At 41.4% G+C, this 12,591-nt stretch overlaps 1 protein-coding gene across 1 annotated transcript in view; it reads left to right on the top strand.

Moving 5' to 3' along the window:
* Positions 1-12,591, top strand: part of CERKL (ceramide kinase like) — a 133,865-nt gene that overhangs the window by 107,494 nt on the left and 13,780 nt on the right. The window contains exon 5 of the mRNA XM_004577298.3: positions 8,310-8,452. Coding sequence (XP_004577355.2) covers positions 8,310-8,452 — 143 coding nt within the window. The remainder of the gene's footprint in view (positions 1-8,309; positions 8,453-12,591) is intronic.

Below are 12,591 nucleotides of genomic sequence, written 5' to 3'. Positions count from 1 at the left end.
CACTGCCCTATAGTATGTCCAGAGGTCCGGAACTGTGATTCCCCCTGCTAACTTCCTGTTCTTCAGGATGGTTCTAGCTATCCGTGGTTTTTTGTGCTTCCAGATGAACTTTTGGATCATTGTTTCCAGTTCCATGAAGAATGTTTTGGGCAATTTGATTGGGATTGCGTTGAATGTATATATTGCTTTTGGCAGTATAGACATTTTAATGATATTGATTTTACCTATCCAGGAGCATGGGATGTTACTCCATCTTTTGAGGTCTTGTTCAATTTCTTTTTTAAGTAGTTTGTAGTTTTCTTCAAATAGGTCTCCTACATTTTTGGTTAGATTTATTCCCAGATATTTCATACTTTTCTCTGTTATTTTGAATGGTATCTTGCTGGTTAAGTCTTTTTCCATCTTGGGGCTGTTCGCATACACTATGGCTGTTGATTTTTGTTCATTAATTTTGTACCCTGCCACTCTACCAAACTCTCGTACAAGTTCTAGCAGTCTCTGTATTGAGTCTCTTGGCTCTTCTACATAAAGAATCATATCATCTGCATATAGTGAGAGTTTGACTTCTTCGTTTCCCATTTGGATTCCTCTGGTTTCTTTTTCTTGTCTTATGGCCTCAGCGAGTACCTCTAGAACTATGTTGAATAGTAGTGGAGAAAGTGGACATCCCTGTCTTGTTCCAGATCTCAGTGGGAAGGGTTCCAGCTTTTCTCCATTCAGTATGATGCTGGCGTTGGGTTTTTCATATATGGCTTTAATTATGTTGTGGATTTTTCCATCTATGCCTACCTTGGTTAGGGTTTTTAGTAGGAAGTGGTGTTGGATTTTGTCGAAAGCTTTTTCTGCATCTATTGATACTATCATGTGATTCTTGTTTTTCAGTTTTTGGATGTAGTGTATCACATTTATGGATTTGCGAATGTTGAACCATCCCTGCATTCCAGGGATGAATCCTACTTGATCTGGATGAACGATCTGTCTGATGTGTTTTTGAATTCTGTTGGCTAGGATTTTGTTGAGAATCTTAGCATCAATGTTCATCAAAGAGATAGGTCTGTAGTTTTCCTTCTCTGTTAGTTCTCTGTCTGGTTTTGGGATTAAGGTAATGTTGGCTTCATAGAATGAGTTCGGAAGGGTTGCCTCTTTTTCTATTGTTTTGAAGAGTTTGTAGAGGATTGGGGTCAGTTCTGTTCGGAATGTTTTGTAGAATTCTGGAGTGAAGCCGTCTGGGCCTGGGCTTTTCTTTGTTGGGAGGTCTTTAATCACTGATTCAATCTCTACTTCAGTTATGGGTTTGTTCAGGTCATTTGTTGCCTCTGGGCTAAGTTTTGGCAGGTGGTAGAAGTCTAAGAACTTTTCCATTTCTTGGTGATCTTCTGATTTGTTGGAGTACAGAGCTTTGTAGTAATTTCTAATTATGGCCTTAATGGATGCGGGGTCTGTTGTTATGTTGCCTTTTTCATCTTTGATGCTGTTAATTCTTGCCTTCTCTTGTTTTTTCTTTGTCAGTCGGGCCAGCGGGGTGTCTATTTTGTTTATCTTCTCAAAAAACCAGCTTTTTGATTCATTGATTTTGTGTATGGTTTTTTTTATTTCTATCTGGTTGATTTCCTCCCTTGTTTTGATGATTTCTTGTTTCCTATTGTGTGTGGGGCACTTCTGCTGTTGTTTTTCCAATTCCTGGAGGTGTGTGTTTAGTTCTTGTATTTGGCGCCTCTCTTGGGCCTTGACATGAGCTCCAATTGCGATGAGTTTACCCCGTAGCACTGCTTTGGCAGTGTCCCACAAATTTTGGAATGTTGTGTCAGAGTTTTCATTGGTTTCCATAAATTTTTTGATCTCATCTTTAATTTCTTCTCTGATCCATTGTTCGTTTAATAGCATATTGTTCAGCCTCCAAGAGTTTCTGTATTTCCTGGGGCATTTTGAATTGCTGATTTCCAGCTTCATTTCATGGTGGTCTGAGAGGGTATATGGTATGATTCCTATCTTTTTGAAGTTATTTAGGTTTGCTTTGTGTCCTATCATGTGGTCGATCCTGGAGAAGGTGCCATGCACTGCTGAAAAAAATGTATAATCTGTGGCCTTAGGGTAAAAAATTCTATAAATGTCAACCAAGTCCAGTTGTTCTAGTGTTTGTATGAGCTCTGTTGTTTCTTTGTTGAGTTTTTGTTTTGTTGATCTGTCTATTGTTGTTAGTGGGGTGTTAAGATCACCCACTATTATTGTGTGCATATCTATGTCTCCCCTTAAGTCCGTGAGTAATTGCTTCACGTAGCTAGGTGCGTTTGAATTTGGTGCATATATGTTCACAATGGTAATTACTTCCTGATGGATCAGTCCCTTCACCAATATATAATGTCCTTCCCTATCCTTTTTGATGTGTGTCAGATTGAAGTCCACATCATCTGAAATTAAGACAGCTACCCCGGCCTTTTTTTCTCGTCCATTGGCATGAAATATCTGTTTCCAACCTTTCACTTTCAGCTTCTTCGAATCTCTTCTGGTTAGATGTGTCTCTTGTAGGCAACAGATAGTTGGGTGCTGTTTGATAATCCATTCTGTTAATCTATGTCTTTTGATTGGTGAGTTCAGGCCATTTGTGTTAAGAGTTAAAATTGAGAGGTTGTGATTTTGCCCTGCCATACTTGTTTTTGTGGGTGTTGATATCTGTGTAATTGCCCTTCCTTGTGTGGACTTTAGTGGGGAGATCTTCCTGTTTGCCATCTTTGCTTATGATTCACCTCCTTTTTTTCTGGATTTAGTGCATTTCTAAGGAGATTTTGTAGAGCTGGTTTTGTGCTGGCATATTCTTCTAATTTCTCTTTGTTGTGAAAGTATTTGATTTCGTTCTCAAATACGAATGAGATCTTTGCTGGGTACAATATTCTTGGTTGACAGTTGTTCTGATTCAGGATTTGGAAGATCTTTGTCCATTCTCTTCTTGCTTGTAAAGTCTCTTCAGAGAAGTCAGCAGTGATCCTGATTGGTTTTCCCCTGTATGTGATCTTTTCTCTGCTTCGTACTTGTCTCAGGATTCTTTCTTTGTCTTCATTGGAGTGGAACTTGAGCACCATATGTCTGGGTGAAGATCGCTTTGGGTCATATCTGCTGGGAGTCCTCTGACCGTCCTGGATTTGGGCTGGGTTCATGTTCCAAGTGTTTTGGAAGTTTTCCTGTATAATTTCGTCGAGCACCATTTGCATTCCTGACTCTTTTTCCGCTCCTTCAGGAAGGCCAATAATCCTAATATTTGATTTTCTGAGGTTGTCTTTCATTTCTTGTATGGTCTTATTGGCTTTGTTCAGACTTGTCTCCAGCTGTTTAATGAACTGGGTATGTTCGTTTTGTGTGTCTTCCGTTTCAGAGATCCTCTCTTCTGCTGTATTTGTTCTGTTGGTTAGGCTCTCAATTTTGTGCTCTAAGTCAAGGATTTTACTTTTCATTTGTTGTATTTCTGAGGTTATATGGTTCTTGAATTCCTTGAAGTCCTCCCAATTCTTCTCATTGTCTCTGACATATTTTAACATTATTTTTTTGAATTCCTTGTCTGGTAGATCTTCTATGTCTTCATCTTGCATCTCCGAAATAGACATTGGCTTTTGATTCTTTATTGGTAGGGTGTTGGCACTCTCATCTGGATCATTACCTTTTCTGGTATTTCTTCCCATTGTGTTAGTGTTTCTTTTTTGAGAGACCTAGGCACCAGTGTGCTGAGGGGTCTCCAAGCACTATCCTGTAGAGATCGGAGTCTGCAGGCGTGGAGTAGCAGGGTGTGGGAATTTTCAAGGCACTTTTGGTGCGTCTCCAGAACACTGGACCTCAGGGCGCCACTTCCAGGGCCCAGCGGATTCAAAGCGCACTCTCAGCTCGTCCCCTACAGGTATGCTACCACAGGGCGTGGGGGAGTGAAGGCACTCTCTGTGTGCGCCCCCTGTGCGCAGGATCACAAGGCTCGGAGCACGGGACTATAGGGTGTGGGGTATTGCAGGTGCTCTCTGGAGGCGCCTCCTGCGCAGGTCCGCCCACCCCAGCGCTTGCAGGGGACTGACCGCCCCAGCGCTAGCACGGGACTGCCCAGCCCAGAGGCGTGCTTGGGTTCCTGTGGGATAGCACCGCCCAGCTGAGTGCCACACCGCAAAGGCACGGGGGAGTATTCAGTGTGCCTTTTGCCTTTCTCCCAGACACAGCTTTGGCAGTTTCAAGGCACTCTCCCGGTGTCTCTAGACGCTGGAGTCTCGGGGGGGGAGGGGCGGGGAGACGAGCACCAATTGTGTTCAGGCTCTGTGCATGCCCCTGGGGGGCCAACTCCCGAAGCCTCCAACCCACCACTGTCCCCACCCAACTCACTCAAACCTCAGGTTCTTGCAGTTTGCCTCTTCCTCTGGTGGGAACCCTAGCCGCGGATGTGTCTCTCAGCTACTGCGTCTGTTGCTGGTCTCGGCGGGTGTAGGCGGGTGGAACCTGGAGGCTGTGGCGGTCCCGGCGGGGCTTGGCGACCAGGGTGGGCGGATGCCAGCGGGTCCTGGTGACTCAGGGTCCTGGTGTACGCAGCGGGGGGAGTCCTGGCGGGTCCTGGTGACCAGGGTGAGCAGATGCCAGCAGGTCCCGATCACCGCCGGTCCTCACGGCCACAGCGTGTGCTGGTCGGTCGGCAGCTTTCAGCGTCTGCAGGTGGGTCGGTCGGCGGCTTTCAGCGTCTGCATTCAAAGGTGACTCAGCAGGTCAGGAGCAGAAAGTCGTCTTCCCTGCCCTTCGTTTTGTTTTTCCCTGGTTGCTCTTCCGAGTTGTGTGGATTTTTTTGGTTCCACACTGTCCAGGGAACTTCACGTTCTTCTCCGTGTAGTTCTATGCTGCTCCACTTACGCTTTTGTCGCGTTCTAGCCCTCTCTGTCTGTGAGCTCTCTCACAGTCTTCCTCCTATGTCGGCCATCTTGCGAGTCTGTCAACATCAGCAACAATTTACAACGTAATGGTATAATTGACATGGTGTTGATTAACCAATATGTTAAAAGGAAAATGCAGGTTCTGAACCACAACCTGTGACTTCTTCATAGACATTTCAATTTTGGTTTATATACTACCGGGTTCTATACACCTTAAAATGGCTATAGATTACTATTCAGCTGTCTCGTGTCTATTTTCATTTTAGTATTTAGCTGTTTGTAGTGTTGAAGCATAATTTTGCTGAACCTCGTTGTTTTTCGGGTGGTCTAAACTGGCTTGTAACTAACAAGACATGTGTCAACAGTTTAGGTGCAGAACATTTTTAGGAGGAGTGTGCAGAGAAATCCTCAATACCCCAGTGAAGAGTAACTAATCTTTGTGTCCCACCCAGTGAGATATGAGTGAATCCATGCTGACCATTTCCTGTCTGGTTCTAAGCTTTTCTTGTTGTCTATCTATCCTAGGTTTTTTTTGTTTGTTTGTATGTTTGTTTGTTTTGGGTTTCTGGCGCGATCCTGATGGTCATTGCAAGAGAGGGTGGGGACCCAGAGCTGGAACCAGGCAAGGACCAGAGAAAGTTTCCCTTCCTAATCCCGAAGGAAGTTTATTGTTCTTCTGTTTCTGCGGACCGCTCAGGGCTCCTGGTTGTCGTTCCGATGACGCTGGTTCCTGCGCAGCAGAGTTTGGACTTCTTCCATTCCCTTTGGAAGCTCCAGATGGGGCTGGGTGACCTCAGAGTTCTTGGCATCTGAAGGCACTCCTATTCCCCGTGGTGTCCTTGGCAGTTGGGATGTAGTCCTTGTTGCTCGTATTGAAAGTCCATGGTGAGGATCTGGGAGTCTACAGGGTTGGGATATAAGCCTCCTCCTGTCCACCTGCTCCACCTTGGGGTCCCCTCCTTGCTCCATGCACACGACCTCCTGTTAAGAGGCTGTCAGGATCACTCCGAATTCCCCCCTTATGCCTTTGTAGCTTTACTATTGTCTAATGCCGACTCGAGTCTGTTGTCTGTGAGTTACTAGATATGATCCTGGTAGGTAATATTTCACGTCTTCCTCACACATTTTAGGGAGGTGGAAGATTTCTCTGCACTCCCTCCCCATTACGGAATAACATAGGGTATTAAGAGTGTTTTAGGTTTTACAGTTCTGTGATGTAGATCATAAGCAGTCTGACTCACATTAATTGTTGATTTATAGATTACATTGCATTATCTTATTGCATTAGATACAGGCTGTTTGAGATTGCAATAGTATTACGATATACAGGTACTATTTTCCAGATTGACATCATTTCATCTCAAATAAAGGCAAACATGTGGAATCTAACCTTTTGGGACTGGTTCATTTCTCTTAGCATAATGGATTCCAGTTGGGCCCATTTCGCCACAAAAAACTGCATTTCGTTTTTTTTAATAGCTGAGTAGTATTCCACGGAGTAGATGAACCATAGCTTTCTTATCCAGTCTTCTGTTGATGAGCATTTCGGTTGCTTCCAAGTTTTTGCAAGTATTGATTGTGCTGCTATAAACATAGGGGTGCATGTTGGTTTCTCGTGTAGCAGGTGTTTTGGATATATTCCTAGGAGTGCTATTGCTGGATCATATGGTGTGGTGATTTTGAGTTGTTTGAGTGTTCTCCGTACTGATTTCCATAGAGGCAGTACAGTCTGCAGTCCCACCAGCAGTGGAGTAGGGTACAGTGTTCATTTGTATGGGTTTCAACACAGAATGTGTATCACAGAATTTCAAAGGTGTTTTGTTGGAGCACATGCTCTTAGAAAGGCCATTTCTACCAACTCCAGTGAATGAGTGAACACACGCTATATTGTGAGTGGAGCATAGATTCCAGGATGGGAAGTTGCCATCCTATGTATGTAGCAGTTTTTATTAATTTGATGATTTTGGGGATCACTTCACTGTCCTGTGGATGACATGATTTCAGCATGTAGACATGCCAGATGGGAGTCACACTTTAGTTTAAAGAGTGTTTAGAAATGGTGGCCCTTGAAATCAATCAGGAAAGGTTCCTAGGAAGGCTGGTTAAAGAGGGGCTGATGCCTACTGTGGGATTCTAAAGACTGAACAGGAAAGAATTAACTCATGATCATCCACGTCATTTGTTTCCAACAATTACTCCTTTTCTTTGAAAGCCTATGTTGTAAACTTTCAGGATCAGTCCATATTATCCCAAATCAAAAGTTACTTGGGCCCTGTCCTAAGTCTCTATTAGCTAGAAGGAACCTCAGTTGCCTTAGCTATTAGGACTCATAGGTTCTGACATCATCGACGTGAGGGGACTAGTCTTTGGAAGGAAAATGGAATTGAAGCAGACATAATTTGACACCGGTCGGTACCTTTAGTGGCTTCATAAATTTGGAAAACCCCTGCTGATATGGCAGTTTTTGCTTGGCAACATTCTTCAACATAGCAAATGCTGTTCACTAGTGTTTACAAGTTAGGAGCATCACCTTAGAATCAGTCTGCGGCTGCTCTAGAAAAATCCTGTGTGTTCCTGTCAGCTTTCTCACATGATGTGAGGGGCCATATCCAGGAAAGTCCTGCACCTTTGGGCCGAGTAAGCTCTGCCAACCTGCTGTAAGCTCTGCCAACCTGCTGGGCCTGGGATAGCCTTCTGTGGCACTTGCTATCAATAATGTGAAATCCTCCCCTGTTGGTTAAATATATGTTTAAAATAGGAATTATGAAAAATTCTATTTATGTATTGCTTTTGTACAATTATTCCTACCCCCGTAATCTTCTTACCATGGGGTTTGAAAATAGTAACATTACTTTGTAAGACCACAGAGTAGTAACCACAAAATTTAGAAGTGCCCTTTTAGTAGTCATGTCAAAGAGATGAAGACCAGGTCAGTTTGCAATGACTATTTTTATGTACTCATCACAATTAGCCTTAAATCAAAGCTATATATTTTACATTGTTTTCATTGTGGTGTTTTTAGTGCTTTAATGAAAATTAGAATTTTATGGTGTTGGCTCATGTTAAATGAATTACAGATATGAAATATTAATACAAACTGAGGGTGATGTGTTTTCGGCTGTTAGCAGAACAGCAGTTCAGCTGTGAAATTACATATTAAGATGTTTCATCGCCTCTAACTTGCTTGAAAATATGTTGTGTATCTGGGTATTATAAGTTCTACCTGTGCTGTGCCTGTGTATTTTCACCCACTGGTATACAGTGAAGTGTTGGAAGGCATATATGAGTATTCAAAGAGATCATAGCTGATTCATAAAAGATTGTGAGTTTGGTATTTCACTAGAGATTGTAAGTTCGGTATTTCACTAGTCAGTATCAATGATTTTTGAGTTTTTCATTTTGGTTATTTTCTGTCTTTTCCAGCATCATTTGTGTTGGTGGAGATGGATTTGCTAGTGAAGTTGCCCATGCCTTGCTTCTTAGAGCCCAGAAGAACGCCGGGAGGGAAGCAGATGTGCTCCTGAGCCCAGTCAGAGCCCAGCTTCCACTTGGCTGGATACCAACAGGCAAGTGGCTGACCACAGCATTGCTCAGTTGACCCTTCCCCACCTCTCCTTTTCCTAGATGCTATAACACCGAGTTAAACATGCAGAATTTGAGTGTGGAAGATCCAGGCTTGACTTCCGTTATCTCGATAAGTAAATATGAAACTTTGAATAAGACACTTAATTTCTTTGAGCTATATTTTTCTAATATGGGAACCATAATAATCAACTTCATTGCAAAATTGTAGTACAAAATTACATGGTATATGCAAAGGGTTTACCATATAATCAAACCAGCAATACATGTAATTATTGCTCTACCACCACATAAAATTTGCACATCAATGGTTACTCCAGTCAAGTCGTAGACGATTTGAAACCAAAATAATTATTTCTGGCTAAAAAGAGGTTCAGGGAGGTGCAGGTTCAGCTAATGGGTGAGCTTCTCATCTACCAAGCTGTGTATCTTTTTATCTAATAATCTGTACCCAGGAGCTAAAATAGAATGGGACAGTTATCTATAAGATTAAGTGAATGGATGTAAAAATGCTTTAAATAATAAGTAACCCTTGAACTAAGGCTTACAGTGGGTAAGATGTGGCTAGAAAAGATGAGAATTAGTTAATTTCTTGGCTCCAAAAATAATAGAGTGAATATTAAAAGGCAAAACCTGTGAATGTTTGAGTTGGAGAGAGACTCCTGCATGCCACAGCAATGAATCTGAATTGTATTTTATAAGCAGTAGGGAACAACACCCATAGTATCATTATGTGATACAACTCATTCATTTCAACTTATTATATACATCAGAATAAGGAAAATTGATTTTTTATTCATTTGTGCTAGGTATCACTGAAAGAGAAGCAAAATGATCATTTTCTCTATAAAAATGGGGGAAATGCATATGTTGTGAAAACCAGCATTCTATTGAAGAATGTTAATGTACTTTGGAGTTTATTATGTTTGTTTATGATGTTAAACTGCTGATAACCAAGAAAAGATATTCAGGAGCCCTTCCAGAGAGTAATGTGTTCCATAAGTGAAAAAGACAAACGGAGAATGTTGTTGGGATTTAGCCTGATCATTATTGGGTGTATAGAAAAATCTATAGTGGTTACTAAGCAGAAGAAAAAAAAAAGAAAAAAGAAAAGAAAAAAGATGCATTTTAGGGCCATCTTTTCATGCCACTGTATTTATTTGGTGCCATTTTTGCTTTGGTGGCTGTTATGGCTGATCTGTCAAACATCTTCATGAGTGCGGTTGTGCTTAGGTTACTGTGTTTCTTCATTAGCACTTAGAATCCCTGATGTTGGTCATGAATGGCTGTGTAGCAAAAGTGGAAGGACGGCTGTCCCCAGAAGCAAGCATTAGATATACAGTGGGCTACACAAACTGGTATTTACTCTTGTCTTGGTAATATTTGAGATTTTATAAAGGAATAGCACTGAATTTTAAAGCTGTTATGCTTCTGAAGCACGTTTCTGATTTTTCTAAAACATATTCAGTGGGTATTTGCCATTTTCTTTTTTCTTTTTTTTTTTTTTTTTTTTTTTTTTTAGCAGGAGGTCCAACATGCTGCCAAAATTCTGGTCATTGTTGGGTATTTAATCTTGCTGACGTCACGTACTAGGAGGAGAGTGTTATGGTGGGATGTATTGCATGTTGAGGACGCTGCCTGGTCAGGCATGTGATAGAAAATGGGAAAAAGAGTAAGCTAGAGGTTTCTGTGTTGAACTGCTTGCCTCCTGGAGATAAACATCCCAGAGGGAGAGAGTTTAGTAAATTACTCCACTGAGCCAACAGACTAAGCTGCTGAATTATGGTCAGAGTCAAAGGGATCAGATGTAGGGAAGCCGGTATTTGAACTGCTGGGCATTAGGAATGGTGTTTGTTGCTATGGGAACTAGTGCTAAGGAACTACAGAGACTTCGATTAAAAGTGGGGTGGGGAGAGAGGAAAGCCCGAGAGGACATAAAAATAAAAAAAGCAATCCAGTGTTGTAAAACAAGACTCAATCCACATACCGATGGCTCTGAACCATATATTCCTACAGAGTTCACATAAATAAATCTATGCTTTCCAATTAATTTGAGGAAAATAAAATATTGCTGAGGGACTGTTAATTTCTATATTTCAGGCAAAGAACCAAAGTGTAGGTGCCATTTTCATGAGAATTTTAGCTATGCTTGACTAGGAAATCATTACATCACATTTATCTGTTTGGATGTGGGCGACATTAACAGCCTTATGAATATTCATGGTGTCTGGTTAATTAAGTTAATTGTTCTGCAGAAGTGCTTGCACTTCCAAGGACAATTTTTTTTTTGCCTCCCTGATTTCTGCCTGGTATTCCATCAGTGATGCTTTCCATGAATTGCTACTTCTGCCCTTACCTTTGGTATTTAGCCATTTTTAGCATGGCTTGGTGAGGGGTGCCAGGCATAGTTACTGGTATTAAAAAGGATAAATAACTTCCTGAGCTAAGTAGCATGTTTTCTTTGAGGTTTGGAATTTATAGCTTTTGTGAAACATTGACCTTTCACCGGTATTATGTGTGTGTAGGATGTTTTTACTGGCATGAAGACATCTTCTTAAAAATAGATTCGTTCCCTGAAACAAAATAGTATTCACTTTTCAGATTTTTCCCAACACCCCTAAAAAAGAGCCAGGATAATCTAGATTTATAGTTACTTGGTAGTCTTTCTTACACACTTTCCTCTCAAGTGTTATGAATCATGTTTAACAGGTAATGTATGTATTCATGAGCAGTATGTGACTCAAAAAATTTCTTACTTCTGAGCACACCATTATCACTGTCAAGTTCTGTAGCACAGCAGTTGGAAAGCCTGGGAGAACATGAAAAAGGCCATCTCAGTCATTGTAAAAGGATTTGTGTTTGGGCATACTTCAGACCAATGGCAAGTGAATGGCCTTTATTTTCTTGCGTCATGATGTGTGCCATTCTCTATTGCACATGACAACATTACATTCTGTTTTTAATAGCCTTTCTAGAGGAATGCTTTTATGGTCTCCTCCTAATTAACCATGGTAATGGAGGCAGTGTATTTCATGGGGTACTGTAATTCATCGATAATCTTAAATATCCACTCTAATTACTGGTCTCCTCCAAAACCTTTAGCGTGAATCTGATTGGGAAGCAAAATGAATGATTTGTTTCCCCTCTCTCTCCTACCTCTTGCAGGAGAATTAGTGATTAGATAATTAATCAGCAGCCAGCAGAGTTAAAAGATGATTGGAAAGGCCTGGGTAAAGATCCATGGAGTACCAGAGTCCTAGATCTCAAATTTTCAAGTACATGTGACTCACCTTGAGAACTTGGTCAACACGGATACCCTTTCCATCTATGTTAGGATTATGTGAGTTGGAGGTAGAACCCAGGAATCTACATTTTTAGTAAGCACCCAGGGATTACTGTTGATGCTAGGTCATTAATCATATATTGCAGGCGAACATCTCACTCACACTATGCATATAGGTCACCCAGGAATCTTATATAGAAGCTACTGAGTCTGGGGTGGTACTTTAGAGTGAACTTCTTTTTAGATGAACTTATCTCGATAAATTACTGGTTTAAACACTAATTGTTCAAATTTTGTTTAGAAAGAGAGGAATCTCCCACCTTGTAGCATCCCTTGGGCATCTCTTGGGCATCTCCTACAAGGGCAGTAGGGTCCCAAGTGCTTGAATATCATCCCCTGCCTTCCTGGGTGCCTCAGCAAGGAGCTGATTGGTAGTAGACCAACTGGAACTCCAACCAGCACTGTGATGTGAAATGCCAGCATTTTAAGCCATGCTCAACTCAGTCTTCCACAACACTGGCCCCCTTTTAAATCAAAGGTAATCTTTTTTTTTTCTTGCTGTTGTGTGTATCTCCTGTGTGCTCTTTTAAATTATTATTTTATGAATATTTTCTCATTTTCTTTGTATTGTTTTTTCATTGAATTTTTTTCTGTGGAGTGGAGCCTTTTAGTTTGATGCAGCTTTGTATGTCTGTTTTTTTCTATACAAGTTTTGGATTAATAGTAAAATAATTGTGGGGCGAGTATTGTGCATAAAGCCTGAAATGCTGGCATTGTTTATGGGAACTGATTGCAGTCTGGCTGCTGCCCTTGTAGTCCATCTTCCTGCAAATGTGCCTT

Source organism: Ochotona princeps, chromosome 5, assembly GCF_030435755.1.
Source record: "Ochotona princeps isolate mOchPri1 chromosome 5, mOchPri1.hap1, whole genome shotgun sequence".
NCBI classification, from domain to species: domain Eukaryota; kingdom Metazoa; phylum Chordata; class Mammalia; order Lagomorpha; family Ochotonidae; genus Ochotona; species Ochotona princeps.
Note: the sequence above shows the minus strand (reverse complement) of the source record. Positions and strands in the feature narration are given on the sequence as shown.